The sequence below is a fragment of the Ornithorhynchus anatinus genome, chromosome 18, assembly GCF_004115215.2.
Source record: "Ornithorhynchus anatinus isolate Pmale09 chromosome 18, mOrnAna1.pri.v4, whole genome shotgun sequence".
NCBI classification, from domain to species: domain Eukaryota; kingdom Metazoa; phylum Chordata; class Mammalia; order Monotremata; family Ornithorhynchidae; genus Ornithorhynchus; species Ornithorhynchus anatinus.
This window is the reverse complement of record NC_041745.1, coordinates 40,577,465-40,593,026: the sequence shown is the minus strand read 5'-3', so window position 1 is coordinate 40,593,026 and position 15,562 is coordinate 40,577,465. Positions and strand designations below refer to the sequence as shown.

Genomic DNA, 15,562 nt, shown 5'->3' with positions numbered 1-15,562 from the left:
CTCTGACGCTGCAGAAGATGGTGAAATATCAGCTGGCGCAGGGCTACTTAAGGATCTTCCTAGAGACAGTCAATCAATTGTATTTATTGAAGATTTACTGTATGCAGAGTGATATTGAAAGCTGTACGATAGAGTTTCCAGAGCTTATGGGGCATTCAGTCATTCAATTATATTTATTGAGCACTTACTATGTGCAAAGCACTTGGGAGAATACAATAGAGAAATAAGACTTATTTCCTGCCCACAACGAGTTTATCCACTGACCCCCCTCGTCCCGACGTCCGGATTTTCTCCGGCCTCATTCTTTCTGGGGGCAGAGTCAGTCCTCACCTCCCTGGTTCTGGGCACCAAGAAGACCACCGTTCCTCTTTTTTTTATGGTATTTTTAATCGCCTACTGGTTGCCGGGCACTGTACTAAGTGCCGGGGGAGATGCAAGCTAATCAGATTGGACACAGTCCCTATCCCCCATGGGGCTCACAGTCTTAATCCCCATTTAACAGATGAGAGAACTGAGACCCAAAGAAGTGAAGCAACTTGCCCAAGGTCACAGAGGGGACAAGTGCTGGAGCTGGGCCCGGGCTCCATCTGCTAGGCCGCACTGGTTTTAAGCGGAGAAGAACAGTTACTGGCCAGTTTTCTGAAGGGAGAGATCACAAGGGATCACTGCTGGACAGAGGGCAGAGATCTTGTCTGCTGACTCTGTTGTATTGTACTTTCCCCAGTGCTTACTACAGTGCTCTGCCCAGAGTAAGTGCTCAGTAAGTGCCTTTATTTTATTGAGTGACCGAATGATGGTGGGCCAGTGCACTGGGACTTTGACATTCAGCGTGGCTCAGTGGAAAGAGCACAGGCTTGGGAGTCAGAGGTCATGGGTTTGAATTCCAGCTCCACCACCTATCAGCTGTGTGACTGTGGGCAAGTCACTTCACTTCTCTGTGCCTTAGTTCTCTCATCTGTAAAATGGGGATTAAGACTGTGAGCCTCACGAGGGACAACCACATAGCAGGCATCTAACAAATACGAACATTATTATTATTACTCCGACCAGACTCAGATCAAGCATACCCTCAGACTCCGTAATCTCCATTTGGCTGGTGTAAAGGAAATCAAAAATGGAAAAGCAGAAGAACAGAAAAGGAGTGTTTTCTTGTTACATCCCAGCCAGTACCTGCAGCAACTGACGTGTTAAACTCCATCCCCTTGTGAGGGAAGATTTGAGATTCCTGGAAAAAGGTGATGCTGGGGAGCCCTCTTCTGGCTTATCCTGGAGTAAATTTTGCCCTTGAAATCAGCTTCTTCCTCCGATCAATCAATCGATCATATTTATCAAGTGCTTTCTGTGTACAGAGCCCTGTAGTGAGTGCTTGGGAGAGGACAACACGACAGATTGGTAGATACATTCCCTGCCCACAACGAGCTCGCAGTCTAGAGGCGGGAGACAGATATTAATAGAAATAAATGAATTATGGTTATGAACAGAAGTGCTGAGGGATGGGTGTAAAAGGGAGTAAATTCCAGTACAAGGATGACACAGAAGGGAGTGGGAGAAGAGAAAATGAGGGCTTAGTCAGGGAAGGCCTGTTGGAGGAGGCGTGCCTTCAATAAGACATTATTATCTTGTATCTATCCCAGTGTTTAGATAATAGTTTTTCCTCAGTTTCCTAGAAGCCCAGTGTTACTTCCAACCGTTTAATCAATCTATCAATCGATTGTATTTATTGCATGCTTACTGTGTGCAGAGCACTGTACTAAGAGCTTGGGAGAAGACAACCTAACAATATAATAATAATATTCGTATTTGTTAAGCGCTTACTATATGCAGAGCACTGTTCTAAGCGCTGGGGGAGATACAGGGTAATCAGGTCATCCCACGTGAGGCTCACAGTTAATCCCCATTTTACAGATGAAGTAACTGAGGCACAGAGAAGTTAAGCGACTTACCCCCAGTCACACAGCTGATAAGTGGCAGAGCCGGAAGTCGAACCCATGGCCTCTGGCTCCGAAGCCCAGGCTCTTTCCACTGAGCCACGCTGCTTCCCTATAACAATGTAACAGAGTGGTAGTCACACGCCCTGCCCACAGTGAGCTTGTAGTCTAGAGGATAATATTATTAAGTCCCTGCTGTGTGCAGAATGAAGTGCTAACCTCTTCAAGTTGTTCATGAAGTAGACATGAACCCTGCCCTCCAGGATTTTCTCATCTAGTGGGTGAGATAGTAAATTAAGTTGAGGAGAAAGAAGAAAAAGAGGGTAAGTACAAGAGTTGGTGCTTTAGTAATAGAATTAAGTGCTTAGGAAGTACAGAAGTGTTAAAGGTGGCAGTTGGAGTGATATAAGCAAAGATGAGAAATTAATTGGAGGGAAATTAGAAATGACTCCTGGAGGAGATGTGGAAAATGGGGAGAGATCCGAAAGATTTGAAGGGGAAGGAAATTGGAGGCAAGTGGGAGGGAGTGAGCAGGGGGTCGGCACTGGGAGAGATGAGAATAAGGCATAGTCAGAAGGCTAACTTGAGGAGATTTAAGAGTGTAAACTGGGACCTAGTGGGAGAACAGAGTGGATAAATAGGAGAGAGAGAAAGAGAGAGAGAGAATGAATGAGAATGAATATACCAACGGATTAGATGCCATAATGCCAGGATAATGTCAAGTGTCTGGATCAGCATGGTGGCTATTTAGATAGAGGAAGGAGTCAAGCATAATGCCAAAGTTAGAGTCTTCAGAAATAGGGAGGATAAAGTAGAAACAGGGATTATAGGGACAAGAGAAGCAGTATGATCTAATGGCTACAGCATGGGCCTAGGAGTCAGAAGGACCCAGGTTCTAGTCCCAGCTCTACCACCTGTCTGCTGTGTGGCCTTAGGCAGATCACTTCACTTCTCAGGGCCTCAGTTTCCTCATCTCTAAAATGGGAATTAAGACCGTGAGCCCCATATGGAACAGGGACTATGTCCAACCTGATTAACTTGTATCTTCCCCAGTGCTTATACAGTACCTGGCACATGGTTAGCCTTTAACTTCTCCCCTCTAGACTGTAAACTCATTGTGGGCATGGCATGCATCTGTTCTGTTGTGTCATGCTCTCCCAAGCACTTAGTACAGTGGTCTGCACACAGTAAGCACTCAAATACGATTGATGGGTTGATTGATTAACAAATACCATAAAAAAAGGGAATCCACATTTTCCAAATCCCTTATTCTCCCCAAGGTTCAACCTCTTTCTCCAACCGACCTCTTTTCACTGCTGCTAGTAAGGACCTGAATTAGCAGAACTGAGTTTGGCCTCTCTCTGCAAGTGCTGTGCAGAAGTAAAGGGAACCTCCATGAGATAGCTCGTTTGGGGCAAAGGAATTTTATTGTCCTCTCCCAAGTGCCTAGTACAGTGCATTTCACACAGTAAGCACTCAATAAATACAATCGATCGAATGAATCCAGTCTCAGGAAGGAGGAGAAGCCACGGGCCTTACTAATCCACCTGGAAAATCAGGTCCTGAATCATTCATTCATTCATTCATTCCATAGTATTTATTGAGCGCTTACTATGTGCAGAGCACTGTACTAAGCGCTTGGAATGTACAAATCGGTAACAGATAGAGACAGTCCCTGCCCTTTGACGGGCTTACAGTCTAATCGGGGGAGACGGACAGACAAGAACATTGAATCATTGAGTAGAACTGTTTTTTTATTCCTGCATTGCTCCAAGATCCTGGCCTTGCTGGTCCAGCAGGAGGTAATAAGGTATTATTCTGTGCAATCTAATTTGACTTGCGAATTATGCTGTATCCACATGGCATTATCTTTACCCCTAGATCTATAAGGGATGCTTTAGAGATTCCAAACGCCATGAACCCGTTGGTTAGAATAGGAGGAGGCAAAATTTCAGCCGGGGGTCCGGTGAATCAAACAGCTGTCCGTTATAGCATCTTAAAAAATGGGACTTTGGTTTCTGTTGATGTTACTTATTGAAGTTGCTACAATAGCATTTTGTTCCGTACACCAGAACAAAAGGATGTGTTCATGCATTGGGACTTTGGTGTTGTAAATTAGAAAGCTTCCTGCTCTCTCAATCGCCGGCCTTTTCATGTTGTTCATTTATCACCCTGCCTTTGATTTATCTCCAGTTGCGTGTGTGTGCGCGCACACAATTTCTCTCTCTCTCTCTCTTACACACACACACACGCAGAGAAATATGTGTTGCTTTGACAGAGTTATTTTTTCCTTAGTAGTTGTGATTTGGATTTACTGTGAAATGGCTGGGCAAAAATAGTGCCTCAAGCAGGTGTCTTGAATTTATACCAAGCTTTCCCTGATTCGAAGTGGCCAAGATAGAAGTGACAGCAGGGTGGTTTGAAAAAGGGGGTGCATCCCCAAGGAGGAGACGCAGGTGTGACCCCTTTGCGAATCTCCCAGGAGCTGGAAGGCAGCCACATCAGCTCCTCCCACTGTTCCTTGGGGCCCGTCAGAGACGGAATCTTGAATTGTGTGGGCCTGGGCTGACCCAGGGGGGCTCAGGGAGGCCAGTTGTCCATTTGTGAAGTGGACAGTCTATTTCATAGCTGGTCTGCCCCTTGACTGGTCCCAGGTACTTAATGTCCATTTGTATTTTCAATTGCTTGTCAGTGGTATTCATTGAGCGCTTACTCCATGCAAAGCGCTATGCGGAGAGCTTGGGAGAGGCAATGAAGTGATTGTTTGGGTGCCTAGATTCTCTCCTCCACAGTTCTTGCACTGGGTTTTGCATCTGGGGTGTGAGGGCCACATCCGTATGGACCTGGGAGGGAAGGGCACCGGCTTCTGGACGTGTTGAGAGTTAAGTCAGTCAGTCAAATGTATTTATTTAGCGTTTAATGTGTGCCGAGCATTTGGGAGAGTATAATATAGCAATAGACAGACACTTTCCCCGTGGGGTGGACACAACAAGCTTTATCTCCAGTTTATCTAGAGGGGGAGACAGACATCAATATGGAACGCCCTCCCTCCTCATATCCAACCGACAATTACTCTCCCCCCGGCCCAATGCCTTATTGAAGGCCCATCTCCTCCAAGAAGCCTTCCGTAACTAAGCCCTCCTTTCCTTTTCTCCCACTCCCTTCTGCATCTCCCTGATTGTTTCCTTTATTCATCCCCGCTCCCAGCCCCACAGAAATTTTGTCCATAGCTGTCATTTATTCACTTATATTAATGCCTGTCTCCCCCTCTAGACTGTAAACTCATTGTGGGCAGGGAATGGGTCTGTTAAATTGTTATAGCATCCTTTCTCTAGTGCTTAGTACAGTGCCTGGCACACAGTAAGTGTTTAACAAATACCACAATTATTATTATTATCATTATCATCATTATTTTTTACTGGCCCCGGCATTTACTGCACATGGCAGCTTGGATCTGTCGCCCTGGGAGGGGGACAGACTAGACTGACAGCATCCTACATTCTTGGAAAAAGTCACCGTAATCTGTCTCCAGGGGCAGAGGGTGGGAGGACACTGTTTCCCACTGGCCACAGTGGATAGTGTGAAAGGAGTAAAAATAATAATAATAACTGCGGTATTCATTAAGCGCTTACTATGTACCAGGAACTGTACTAAGCTCTGGGGTGGATACAAAAAAGCGGGTTGGGCAATCGGTTATTATTATAATTATTATTATTGTATTGGTTATTTTGTGTCAAGCACTTTTCTAAGCTCTGGGGTAGTTACACATGAATTAGGTTGGACCAAATCCTCATTTCTGTTACTTTCTCTCCCTTCTGCATCACCTATGCACTGGATATGGATCTTTTAAGCACTTCACATCCACCCCATGTTTAGCACTTATGGACATATCCATCATATATTTTAGTACCTGTCTCCCCCTCTCGACTGTATTCTCCCTGTGGGCAGGGAATGTGTCTACCAACTCTACCAAGTGCTTAGAATAGTGGTCCATAAATGCCATTAATTGATTGATTGATTGACCGAGAACTGGCCCATGGCCCCAAATGGGAAAGGTTTTTGAACGTCCACCACTTGCTTTTCGATAGCATCATTTTGTCTCCTGAAATGTTGGGAGAAAAGGATGAAGACAGGAGGAGCCAGGGTGGATGGGAAAATAGAATTACACCGTAATCTATTTTCCACTGGACGAAGCCCTACAGATGTGAAATGCAGAAATGCTGATCAGCGGACAAGCTGGAAGGTGGATTTCAGGCCGAATGAACCCTGAGCTTTTTATCAGGCTTCTCTCTGCGGGGGCAGGAGCCGCCGAGCACAGATACCAGGCCTCTAGGGAGCAGATAGGAGAGAGCATCTAGTGACCTGATTTCGGCAAGAGCGATTGAACGGGGGGAAGAGAGATGGGGCCATTGAGAAGCCATGTGATGTCTACGAGGGGCTTGCAAAAGGCCAACAGGAGAACCGAAGAGGTTGTTCCCGGTGTTTCGGGGGGTGGGGAAGAGATGACAACTGGCACTGGAAGTAATAATAATAAGAATAATTATAGTATTTGTTAAGCGCTTACTGTGTGCCAGGCACTGTAGACCACCGAAGAGGCAAACGGGCAGCCTAGAGATAGAGGATTGTTTGATCTGTGGGATTTCTTTCATTCAGTTGTATTTATCGAGCACTTACCATGTGCAGAGCACTGTACTAAGCACTTGGGAGAGTTCAATAGAGCAATTCCCAGTCCGCAATCCTTTCCCCAGACTTTCACTTTCACTTCTCATTCCGATAAATCATTCAGCCAAACTATGTGAAGATGATGGGAATTTTCCTTCATTAGTCCCTCCCCTCGGTCTGCAAGATAGAATAATGCACTGCGCTAACAAAATCCCCCAAACTATATGGGGGATATAGATGTTATATAATATACTATAATATAATGGCTTTAATGATATGTTGGTTTTAATTTCATTCTGACTTTATTTCTTAAGCGACAGGACCTGGTGCAGAAGAGCCATTTTGTAAAAGGTCTTGCCCCCGAGTTAAATTTATCACTCCAAATAAACCCAATTCGAGGTCATTACATGGAGCAAAGGGCAGAGGGTGAATCCTTGCTTAGAAAAAGCTGAAAGGAGCACTAAAAATCATATAGAAGCTGTTCCCAGTGGGAGCTCAGGACCAAAGGAATCCCCCCAGTCAGGTGATAATAATAATAATAGTATTTTTTAAGTGTTTACTATGTGTCAGGCACTATTCTAAGCTAATCAGTTTGTCCCATGTGGGGCTCACAGTCTTAATCCCCATTTCACAGATGAAGTAACTGAGGCACAGAGAAGTTAAATGACTTGCCCAAAGTCACAGAGAAGACAAGTGGAGGATCTAGGAGTAGAACCTAGGACCTCTGATTCCCAGGCCAGTGCTATGTCCACTAGGCCATGGTAGAAACTTGCCTAGCAAACTGGCAAAGGTCAAGCTCCTTAGGGTCCGGGGTGACGATGAAGAGGGCGAGAGGAAGAAATGGGTAGAACCAAGCCCCGTCCATTTCCCCACCTCCGGGAAGCCTTCACTGATTAATTTACATCTCCCAAGTCATGTCAGTCCAACAGCCACCCTCTGCACGCATGAATTTCATTCCTGTCTTTGGCACATGAATATATGACTCTACTCAAGGAGCATATTTCTCATCTCTGTCATATTGTATTCTCCCAAGTACTTATAGAGTGCTCTGCACATAGTAATCACTCAAGAAATACCACTGATTGAGAATTCCACTTTTCAGTCCTCTCATTCAACCCGGCCTCTCTGCTCTGCTCCTTGTTCTACCTTCCGTTCCCCCATTTGCAAATCATCTTTGCGTGACTGTCTCCCCCTTTAGACTGTAAACTCCGGGAGGGCAGGGGCTGGCTGCTCGCTTCTCTCGTGCTCTCCCAAGGGCCCGGTACGGTGCTCTGCACTCAGCCTCTCAAGAATTAGGTTCATTGATGAGAATGGTGAGCTCCCTTCCCCTCAAACAAAGAACAGAGGTCATTCACCTAAGAGGCCATAAACCCAAAGCGGATGTGTATGTGGGTTTTGGGGCGTGTTGTGAGTTTTTAACTGGAAGAAACAAGCATTTAACTGGAAATTCCACATGTGTGACTCAGGGAGAGACCCAGAAAGTGAAACGACTTTCCTTCGGCAGAGCCGGGGGTAGCGGGGTCAGGCCAGAAGTGGGTTTGCGTGGCCAGCAGCGGACTACGAAGGGACTGGGCTTGGCATTAGCCCATGACCTAGGTTGGTGGCCACACTAACCAAATTGCAGCGATGGTTAGACCCTCTGTGGAGTGCCAGTTCGCTCCTAGACCTAAATTCAGCCATTAAAATATCTTGGCGTAGTGGAAAGAGCCCAGGCCTGGGAGTCAGAAAGTTCTAAACCCAGCTCTGCCACTTGTCGGCTGTGTGACCTTGGGCGAATCACTTCACTTCTCTGGGTCTCAGTTACCTCAACTGTAAAATGGGGAATGACACCGTGAACCCCACTTAGGTCAGGGACTGTGTCCAACCCGATTTGCTTGGATCCACTCCAGTACTTCGTACAGTACTTGGCACCTAGTAAGCACTTAACAGATGCAACAGTTATTATAATTATTTATATTAATAATAAAAACACTCTCTCATGGTGGGGAGGCAGTGTGGTCTAATGGGAAGAGCTTGGGTTGGGAAGTCAGTCGTAGCAAGCGCTTACTCTGTGCAGAGCACTGTACTAAATGCTTGGGACAGTATGCTATAACAATAAACAGGTTCCCTGCCCACAATGAGCAGACATTCTAGGCGTGGAGACAGACATTAATAGAAATAAATGAATTACAGATGTAGACATAAGTGCTGTGGGGCTGGAGGGGGAGGTGAATAAACGAGCAAGTCAGGGTGTTGCAGAAGAGTGTGGGAGAAGAGGAAAGGAGGGCTGAGTCAGGGAAAGCCTCTTGGAGATGTGCCTTCAAGTGACGAACAGAATTTATGTACATATCTATAATCCATTTATATTAATGTCTGTCTCTCCCTCTGGACTTTGAATTTGTTATGGGCAGGGAACATGTCTACCAACTCTGTTATATTGTACTTTCTGTTTTTACGATATTTGTTAAACACTTATCGTGTGTCAAGCAATGGGGTAGATACAAATCAATCAGTTGGGACACCAATCCCTGTCCCGTATGGGGCTCACAGTCTACTTAGGATAGAGAACAGATGGTATCGAATCCCCATTTTACAGTTGAAGAATCCAAGGCACGGAGAAGTGAAGTGACTTGCCCAAGAACACCTAACAGGCAAGTGGTGTTGCTGGGATTAGAACTCCGACTCCCACGCCCATGTTCTTTCCACTAGGCCAAGCTGTTTCCCAGTGCCATACAATACAAACTACTGTATTCTACTCTCCCAACTGCTTAGTACAGTGCTGTGCACACAGTAAGTGCTCAATAATAATAATAATAATGGTATTTGTTAAGTGCTTGCTATGTGCCAGGCATTGTACTAAGCACTGGGATGGACACAAACAAATTGGTTTGGAAAAAGTCCCTGTCCCACATGGGGCTCACAGTCTCATTCCCCATTTTACAGAGGAGGGAACTGAGGCACAGAGAAGTGAAGCAACTTGCCCAAAGTAACACAGCAGACTTGAGGCAGAGTCCGAATTAGAGCCCATGACCTTCTGACTCCCAGGCCCAGGCTCTCTCCACTAGGCCATGCTGTCAGTAAATACGATTGATCGATGCATTTGCTGATGAGTGGCTGAGGGCGGGGAGCAGAGGGGTTGTCAGCCAGAGGTCAGCGGAGTTGAGGAATGAAAGGAAGCGGCCAGCCGAGGGGTCAGTGGGGTCCACTAAAGGGGGAAGCTGAACCCCCCAAGGATCAGAGTACGATCTGAGCCCAATTCAGTCACATAATTTTTGGTGAATGTGTCCGTTTATTGTTGTATTGTCCTCTCCCGATGGCCTAGTACAGTGCTCTGCACAGTAAGCACTCAAAAAATACGATTGAATGAATGAATAATTTGCTTGGGAGTCCGGAACAGTAAATCTATGCAAAAAAGCAGATGTCTCTCCCACCTCTTCTCTCTACCTCACTCCTTCTCCCCTCTTTCTCCCCCTTTTCTCTCCTTTCTCCTTCTCCCTCCCGCTCTGTATCTGTCTCCAATCACTCAATCAATCAATCAAGGTTATTTATTGAGCACTTACTGTATGCAGAGCACTGTATTAAGCATTAGTGAGAGTACAATGCACCAAAGGTGCCATTCATTCAATGGTACTTTTTGAACACACACTGTACTAAACGCTTAGGAAAATACATTATAACAGTGAACAGACACATTCCCTGCCCACAGCGAGCTCACAGTCTAAAAGGGGAGGCAGACATAAACATTTCAACTCTCTATCTCCCTCAGGATTTTTCACGTATTAATTTTCATCCCTGATTTAAGCTCCTGTTCCTCCTAACTGTAAACCGTTGTGTGTCTGCTTCCCCTCTAGACCGTAAGCTGTAGTACAGTGATAAGCCCTCAGTACGCTGCTCTGCACACAGGAAGCTCTCAATAAATTCCAGTGATTGAGTGATACAATTGATTAAGTTCATCAGTTTTCCACCCATGGCAGCCTGGTGCTGGGGGCTTGGCTGAAGGGGGAATTTATGTGGTGAACCCGCTGACTCCGTGATAGCAGAACACGTATGTGATGACTGCTCTGACCCGACCGTAATGGGACATGTATATGATGGACACGCTAAGCACACAGCGGGACACGTATGTGATGGACAGGCTGACCCCGTGGCAGCGGACATGCGTGTGATGACTGTGTTGACCCCGTGGCACTGGGACATGTATGCAGCGGGTGCACTGACCCCACCATAACAGACCCGTATGCAGTGGGTGCACAGACCCCATGGTGGTGGGAAACATGTGTGAGGGGTGTGCTGATCCCGCATCAACATTTATGCACTGGTCACATGGACCCTATAGTAGCAGACACGTATGTAGTGGGTATTCTGACCCTGTGCTAGGAGAAGTGTCAAGTGGAATCAGTGGCCCCGCAAGAGCAGACAAAAATGTGACGGGTGCACCGACCTGCAGCAGGCTACATGTATTTAGTGGGTGCACTGACCCCTCGGTAGGGAACATGCATGAGTGGGTAGGGCGAGGGCCTGGGAATTAGAAGGTCATGAGTTCTAATCCTGGCTCTGCCACGTGTCTGCCGTGTCCACGTGTCAACTCACTTCACTTATCTGGGCCTCAATTCCCTCGTCTGAAAAATGGGGGTTGAGACTGTGAGCCCCATGTGGGACAGGGACTGTGTCCAATCCGAGCTCTCAGTACAGCGCCTGGCATCTAGTAAGTGCTTAACAAATGCCATTATTATTATTATGAAGTGGAATCACCGACCCTGTGGAAGCAGACACATCTGCAATGAGCATGCTGACCGCGGTAGGGGACGCGTATGCAGTGGACCCACTGACCCCGCGGTAGCTGACACTTTTGTTGTGGGTAAACTGACCCCACATTTAGGGGACTGCAAGCTCCCCGCCTAGACTGTGAACCTGTGGGCAGGGAACGTGTCTGTTATATTATTGTCCTCTCCCAAGCGCTTATTACAGAGCTGTGCACACAGTGGGTTCTCAATAAATACCACTGTACGCATGAATGAGCAAACGACACGAATGCAGTGGGCGCGCCGACCCCACGGGAGCCGGAGATAGTCTCCACACTGGACCCACGGTGGAATGTTTTCCTTGCAGTTTCGACGTGGAGAATGGGCCATCTCCCGGAAGGAGCCCCTTGGACGGACAGGCCAGCTCGTCCTCTGGCCTCGTGCTCCACACGTCCTTCTCGGGCCACAGCCAGCGTCGGGAATCCTTCCTCTACAGATCCGACAGCGACTATGACTTGTCCCCCAAGGCCATGTCCAGGAACTCGTCCCTCCCCAGCGAACAGTAAGTGACCGAGGGCGGGGGCATTTATAGACAAAGAGTCAATCATATTTATTGCGCACTTACCATGTGCAGAGTAAGCGCCTGGAAGAATACAAACTGACAGGAACATTCCCTGACCACAGTGAGCTTACGGTCTGGGGGGCAGAGAGACGATAATGGATGTAAATAAATTACAGATATGGGCATAGCTGCCCTGAGGTGGGGAAGGAGAGAGCGAGCAGAGGAAGTTTTGCTGGGGAGTGATTAAAGCAGGATATCAAGGTAGTCAGCTTCCAAAGCGGATTCTGAACTAGCAGCTCCCTGAGGCAGAAATATGTTTTTATGATATTTGTTAAGCATTTACTACATGCCAAGGACCATACTAAGCACCGGGATAGATTCCAGATAAGCGGGTCGGACACAATCCCTGTCCTACATGGGGCTCCCAGGACTAATTCCCCATTTTACGGAGGAGGAAACGTGTCTGCCAACTCTGTGGTATTGTACTCTCCCAAACGCTTAGTACAGTGCCCTGCACACAATAAGCGCTTGCTTAGACTAGTGCCTGGTACAAAGTAAGCGCTTAAGAAATACTACTTAAAAGACAAAATACTATTGTTGATTGTTGAAACCGAGGCACAGAGAAGTTTCAGTCACTTGCTCAAGGTCACAACCGGAGCAAAGATTAGAACCAAAGTCTTCTACTTTCCCCCAGGCCACCGTTACTTCCCTCGATATTCCCGTGGGTGTGGAAGCTTACACCTTGGCTTGGCTCACACCAGGCTTTCCCAGAAACATCAATACTTCTCCATCCCATCCCATTCACTTTCAGAATCTTTTTTTTTCCCCCACCAGAGGTTCCTCAGAAGTCATAGCAAAACCAAAAGTAGTGGAATTTACCAGTCACCTGGGTTTCAGTAATATCCAACCAGTATAAATCAGCACCGAGTCAGGAAGCTCTAGATTAACCTTTTCCCTAACTGTTAAGGAGTTTCTCCAACACTGTTTGAGAGGCGTGTGGTGGTATGTGAGTGGGCATGGGGGAGAGGAGGCAGGGAAGAGAGGATCAGAGATGGAAGAGGAGTAGAGATAAGGAAGAGAGAGTAGGGTGGGAGAGCGGGGAAAGGGTCAGAGGGAAAAATGAGGGAAAGGGCAAGAGATTTTTGAAAGTTTAAAGTAGGTCTAAAACAATGATAATAATTGTGTTAAGCGCGCTTACTGTGTGCCAGGCACTGTACTAAGTACTGGGGTGGATACAAGCGAATCAGGAATCGGCGAACCTGGTTATCTGAATTTTTTAGCACTGGAGTCTTCTTCGGAATAAGATTGAATTAAGGGTCTCAGATGCTCATAGAGGAAGTGCCTTCAGACCTGAGCCTTTCTGAGCTTAACAAATATCATAAAAACATATCTAGTCAGGCACACCAACAATTTTCCAGTTAATGTTCCAAACTTGAATCGTTTCCAAAGAACCAGGGGCAAAGAAGGGAGAGTTGACCCGGCTTTTTTGTTCTGTTTTCCGCAGACACGGAGATGACCTGATCGTCACCCCTTTCGCCCAGGTGAGTGTCCGTCGGCTACCTACTCTGGGACCGAGTCGCCCCACAGATGCCGGAGGGCGGCCCGGGCTCATGCGGGAAAGTGGCACGGCCTAATGGAGAGAGCGCAGGTTCGGGGGCGTGGGGGTCAGGGGTCCTGGGTTCTAATTCCAGCTCCACCTTGCCTGGTAAGCTCCATCTTGCTAAGGTCACTTAACTTCTGCAGGTTTTGGTTTCCTCATCTGTAAAACGGGGATTCAGAACCTATTCTCCCTCCTACTTAAGTTTTGAGCACCAGGAAGAACAGAAACTGTGTCCGATGTATTATTTTGCCTCCACTCCAACGCTTAATATAGTGCTTGGTACTTAGCAAGCACTGAATGAATACTATTATTACTATTATTATTAATAGTAATGGTGATGATGGTATTTGTTAAGTGCTTACTGTGTGCCAAGCACTGTTCTAAGCGCTTGGGTAGATACAAGGTCATCAGGTTGTCCCACGTGGGGCTCAGTCTTTATCCCCATTTTACAGCTAAGGTAACTGAGGCACCGAGAAGTTAAGTGACTTGCCCAGGGTCACACAGCTGACAAGTGGTAGAGCCGGGATTCAAACCCACGACCTCTGGCTCTCAAGCCCGTGCTCTTGCCACTAAGCCAAGCAGCGTGGATAGAGCAGGGTCCTGTGAGTCAGAAGGATGTGAGTTCTATCTGTTGTGTGACCTTGAACAAGTCACTTCACTTCTCTTTGCCTCAGTGACCTCATCTGTAAAATGGGGTTTAAGACGGTGATCCCAATGTGGGACAGGGACTGTGTCCAACCCAATTAACTTATATCTACCCCAGTGCTTAGAACGGTACTTGGCATATAATAAGCACTTAACGAGTGCTATTAGAACAAGTACCGTCATATTGTCATTGTTATATTGTTGTTATTAATTATTATTCTGTGTTTCCTTCGCAGGTCTTGGCCAGCTTACGGAGCGTAAGGAACAACTTCACCCTCCTGACCAACCTACATGGCACTGCCAACAAGTAAGCTGCTATGGGGTGGGAGCAAGAAAGGTAAAGCTCGCGGCTCCTCCAAGTAACCTCGTCTATAAAATGGGGATTAAATCCTACTCCCTCTTTCTTAGACTGGGAGCCCCATGTGGCACAGGGACTCTGTCCAACCTGATTATTCATTTATTCAGTCGTATTTATTGAGCGCTTACTGTGTGCAATGCACTGTACTGAGTGTTTGGCAGAGTAGAATATAACAAGAAGCAGGCACATTCCTGCGCACAGTGAGCTCACAGTCTAGACAGGGAGACAGACATTAATATAAAGAATTAAATAAATAAATAAATAAATAAATAAATAAATAGCTTGATTAGCTTGGTCTACCCCAGAGCTTAGTACAGGGTTTGATATATAAAAAGTCCTTAAACGGATACCTTCATCATCATCATCATCATAGAGAAGCAGCAAGTGGAAAGAGCCCGGGCTTGGGAGTCAGAGGAGGTGGGTTCTCATCCCAGCTCCGCCACTGGGCTGCTGTGTGATCTTGGGCAAGCCACTTAACTTCTCTGGGCCCCTGTGACCTCATCCGTAAAAGGGGGATTAAGACTGTGAGACCCTCGTGGGACAACCTGAATACCTGGTATCTACCCCAGCGCTTAGAACAGTGTTTGGCACATAGTGAGCGCTTAACAGATACCACCATTATTATTATTATTAGTCTGCTGTGTGACCTTGGGCGAGCCACTTCACTTCTCTGGGCCTCAGTGATCTCATCTGTAAAAGGGGGGTTAAGACTGTGAGCTCCTCGTGGGACAACCTGGGTACCTGGTATCTACCCCAGCGCTTAGAACAGTGCTTGGCACATAGTAAGCGCTTAACAAATACCATCGTTATTATTATATTATCGTTGTTCTTATCCTTATAGTATAAGGATAGTATAGTGTAGTGTTTGATTCTATTTATTGCCATTGCTCTTGTCCGTCTCCCCCGATTAGACTGTAAGCCCGTCAAAGGGCAGGGACTGTCTCTATCTGTTACCGATGTGTCCATTCCAAGCGCTTAGTACAGTGCTCTGCACATAGTAAGCTCTCAATAAATACTATTGAATGATTAAATGACTACTAAAATCCTTATTAGTATTTTGCCAGATTTCCTGGTGGCTGCTGGTTG

At 46.5% G+C, this 15,562-nt stretch overlaps 1 protein-coding gene across 6 annotated transcripts in view; it reads left to right on the top strand.

The window, feature by feature from the left end:
• PDE4B (phosphodiesterase 4B) overlaps nucleotides 1–15,562 on the top strand; it is a 294,866-nt gene that overhangs the window by 186,152 nt on the left and 93,152 nt on the right. For all 6 annotated transcript variants that reach the window (XM_029083418.2, XM_029083417.2, XM_029083416.2 and 3 more), the window contains 3 exons: nucleotides 11,679–11,873; nucleotides 13,378–13,414; nucleotides 14,355–14,425. In XM_029083418.2, coding sequence (XP_028939251.1) covers nucleotides 11,679–11,873; nucleotides 13,378–13,414; nucleotides 14,355–14,425 — 303 coding nt within the window. The remainder of the gene's footprint in view (nucleotides 1–11,678; nucleotides 11,874–13,377; nucleotides 13,415–14,354; nucleotides 14,426–15,562) is intronic.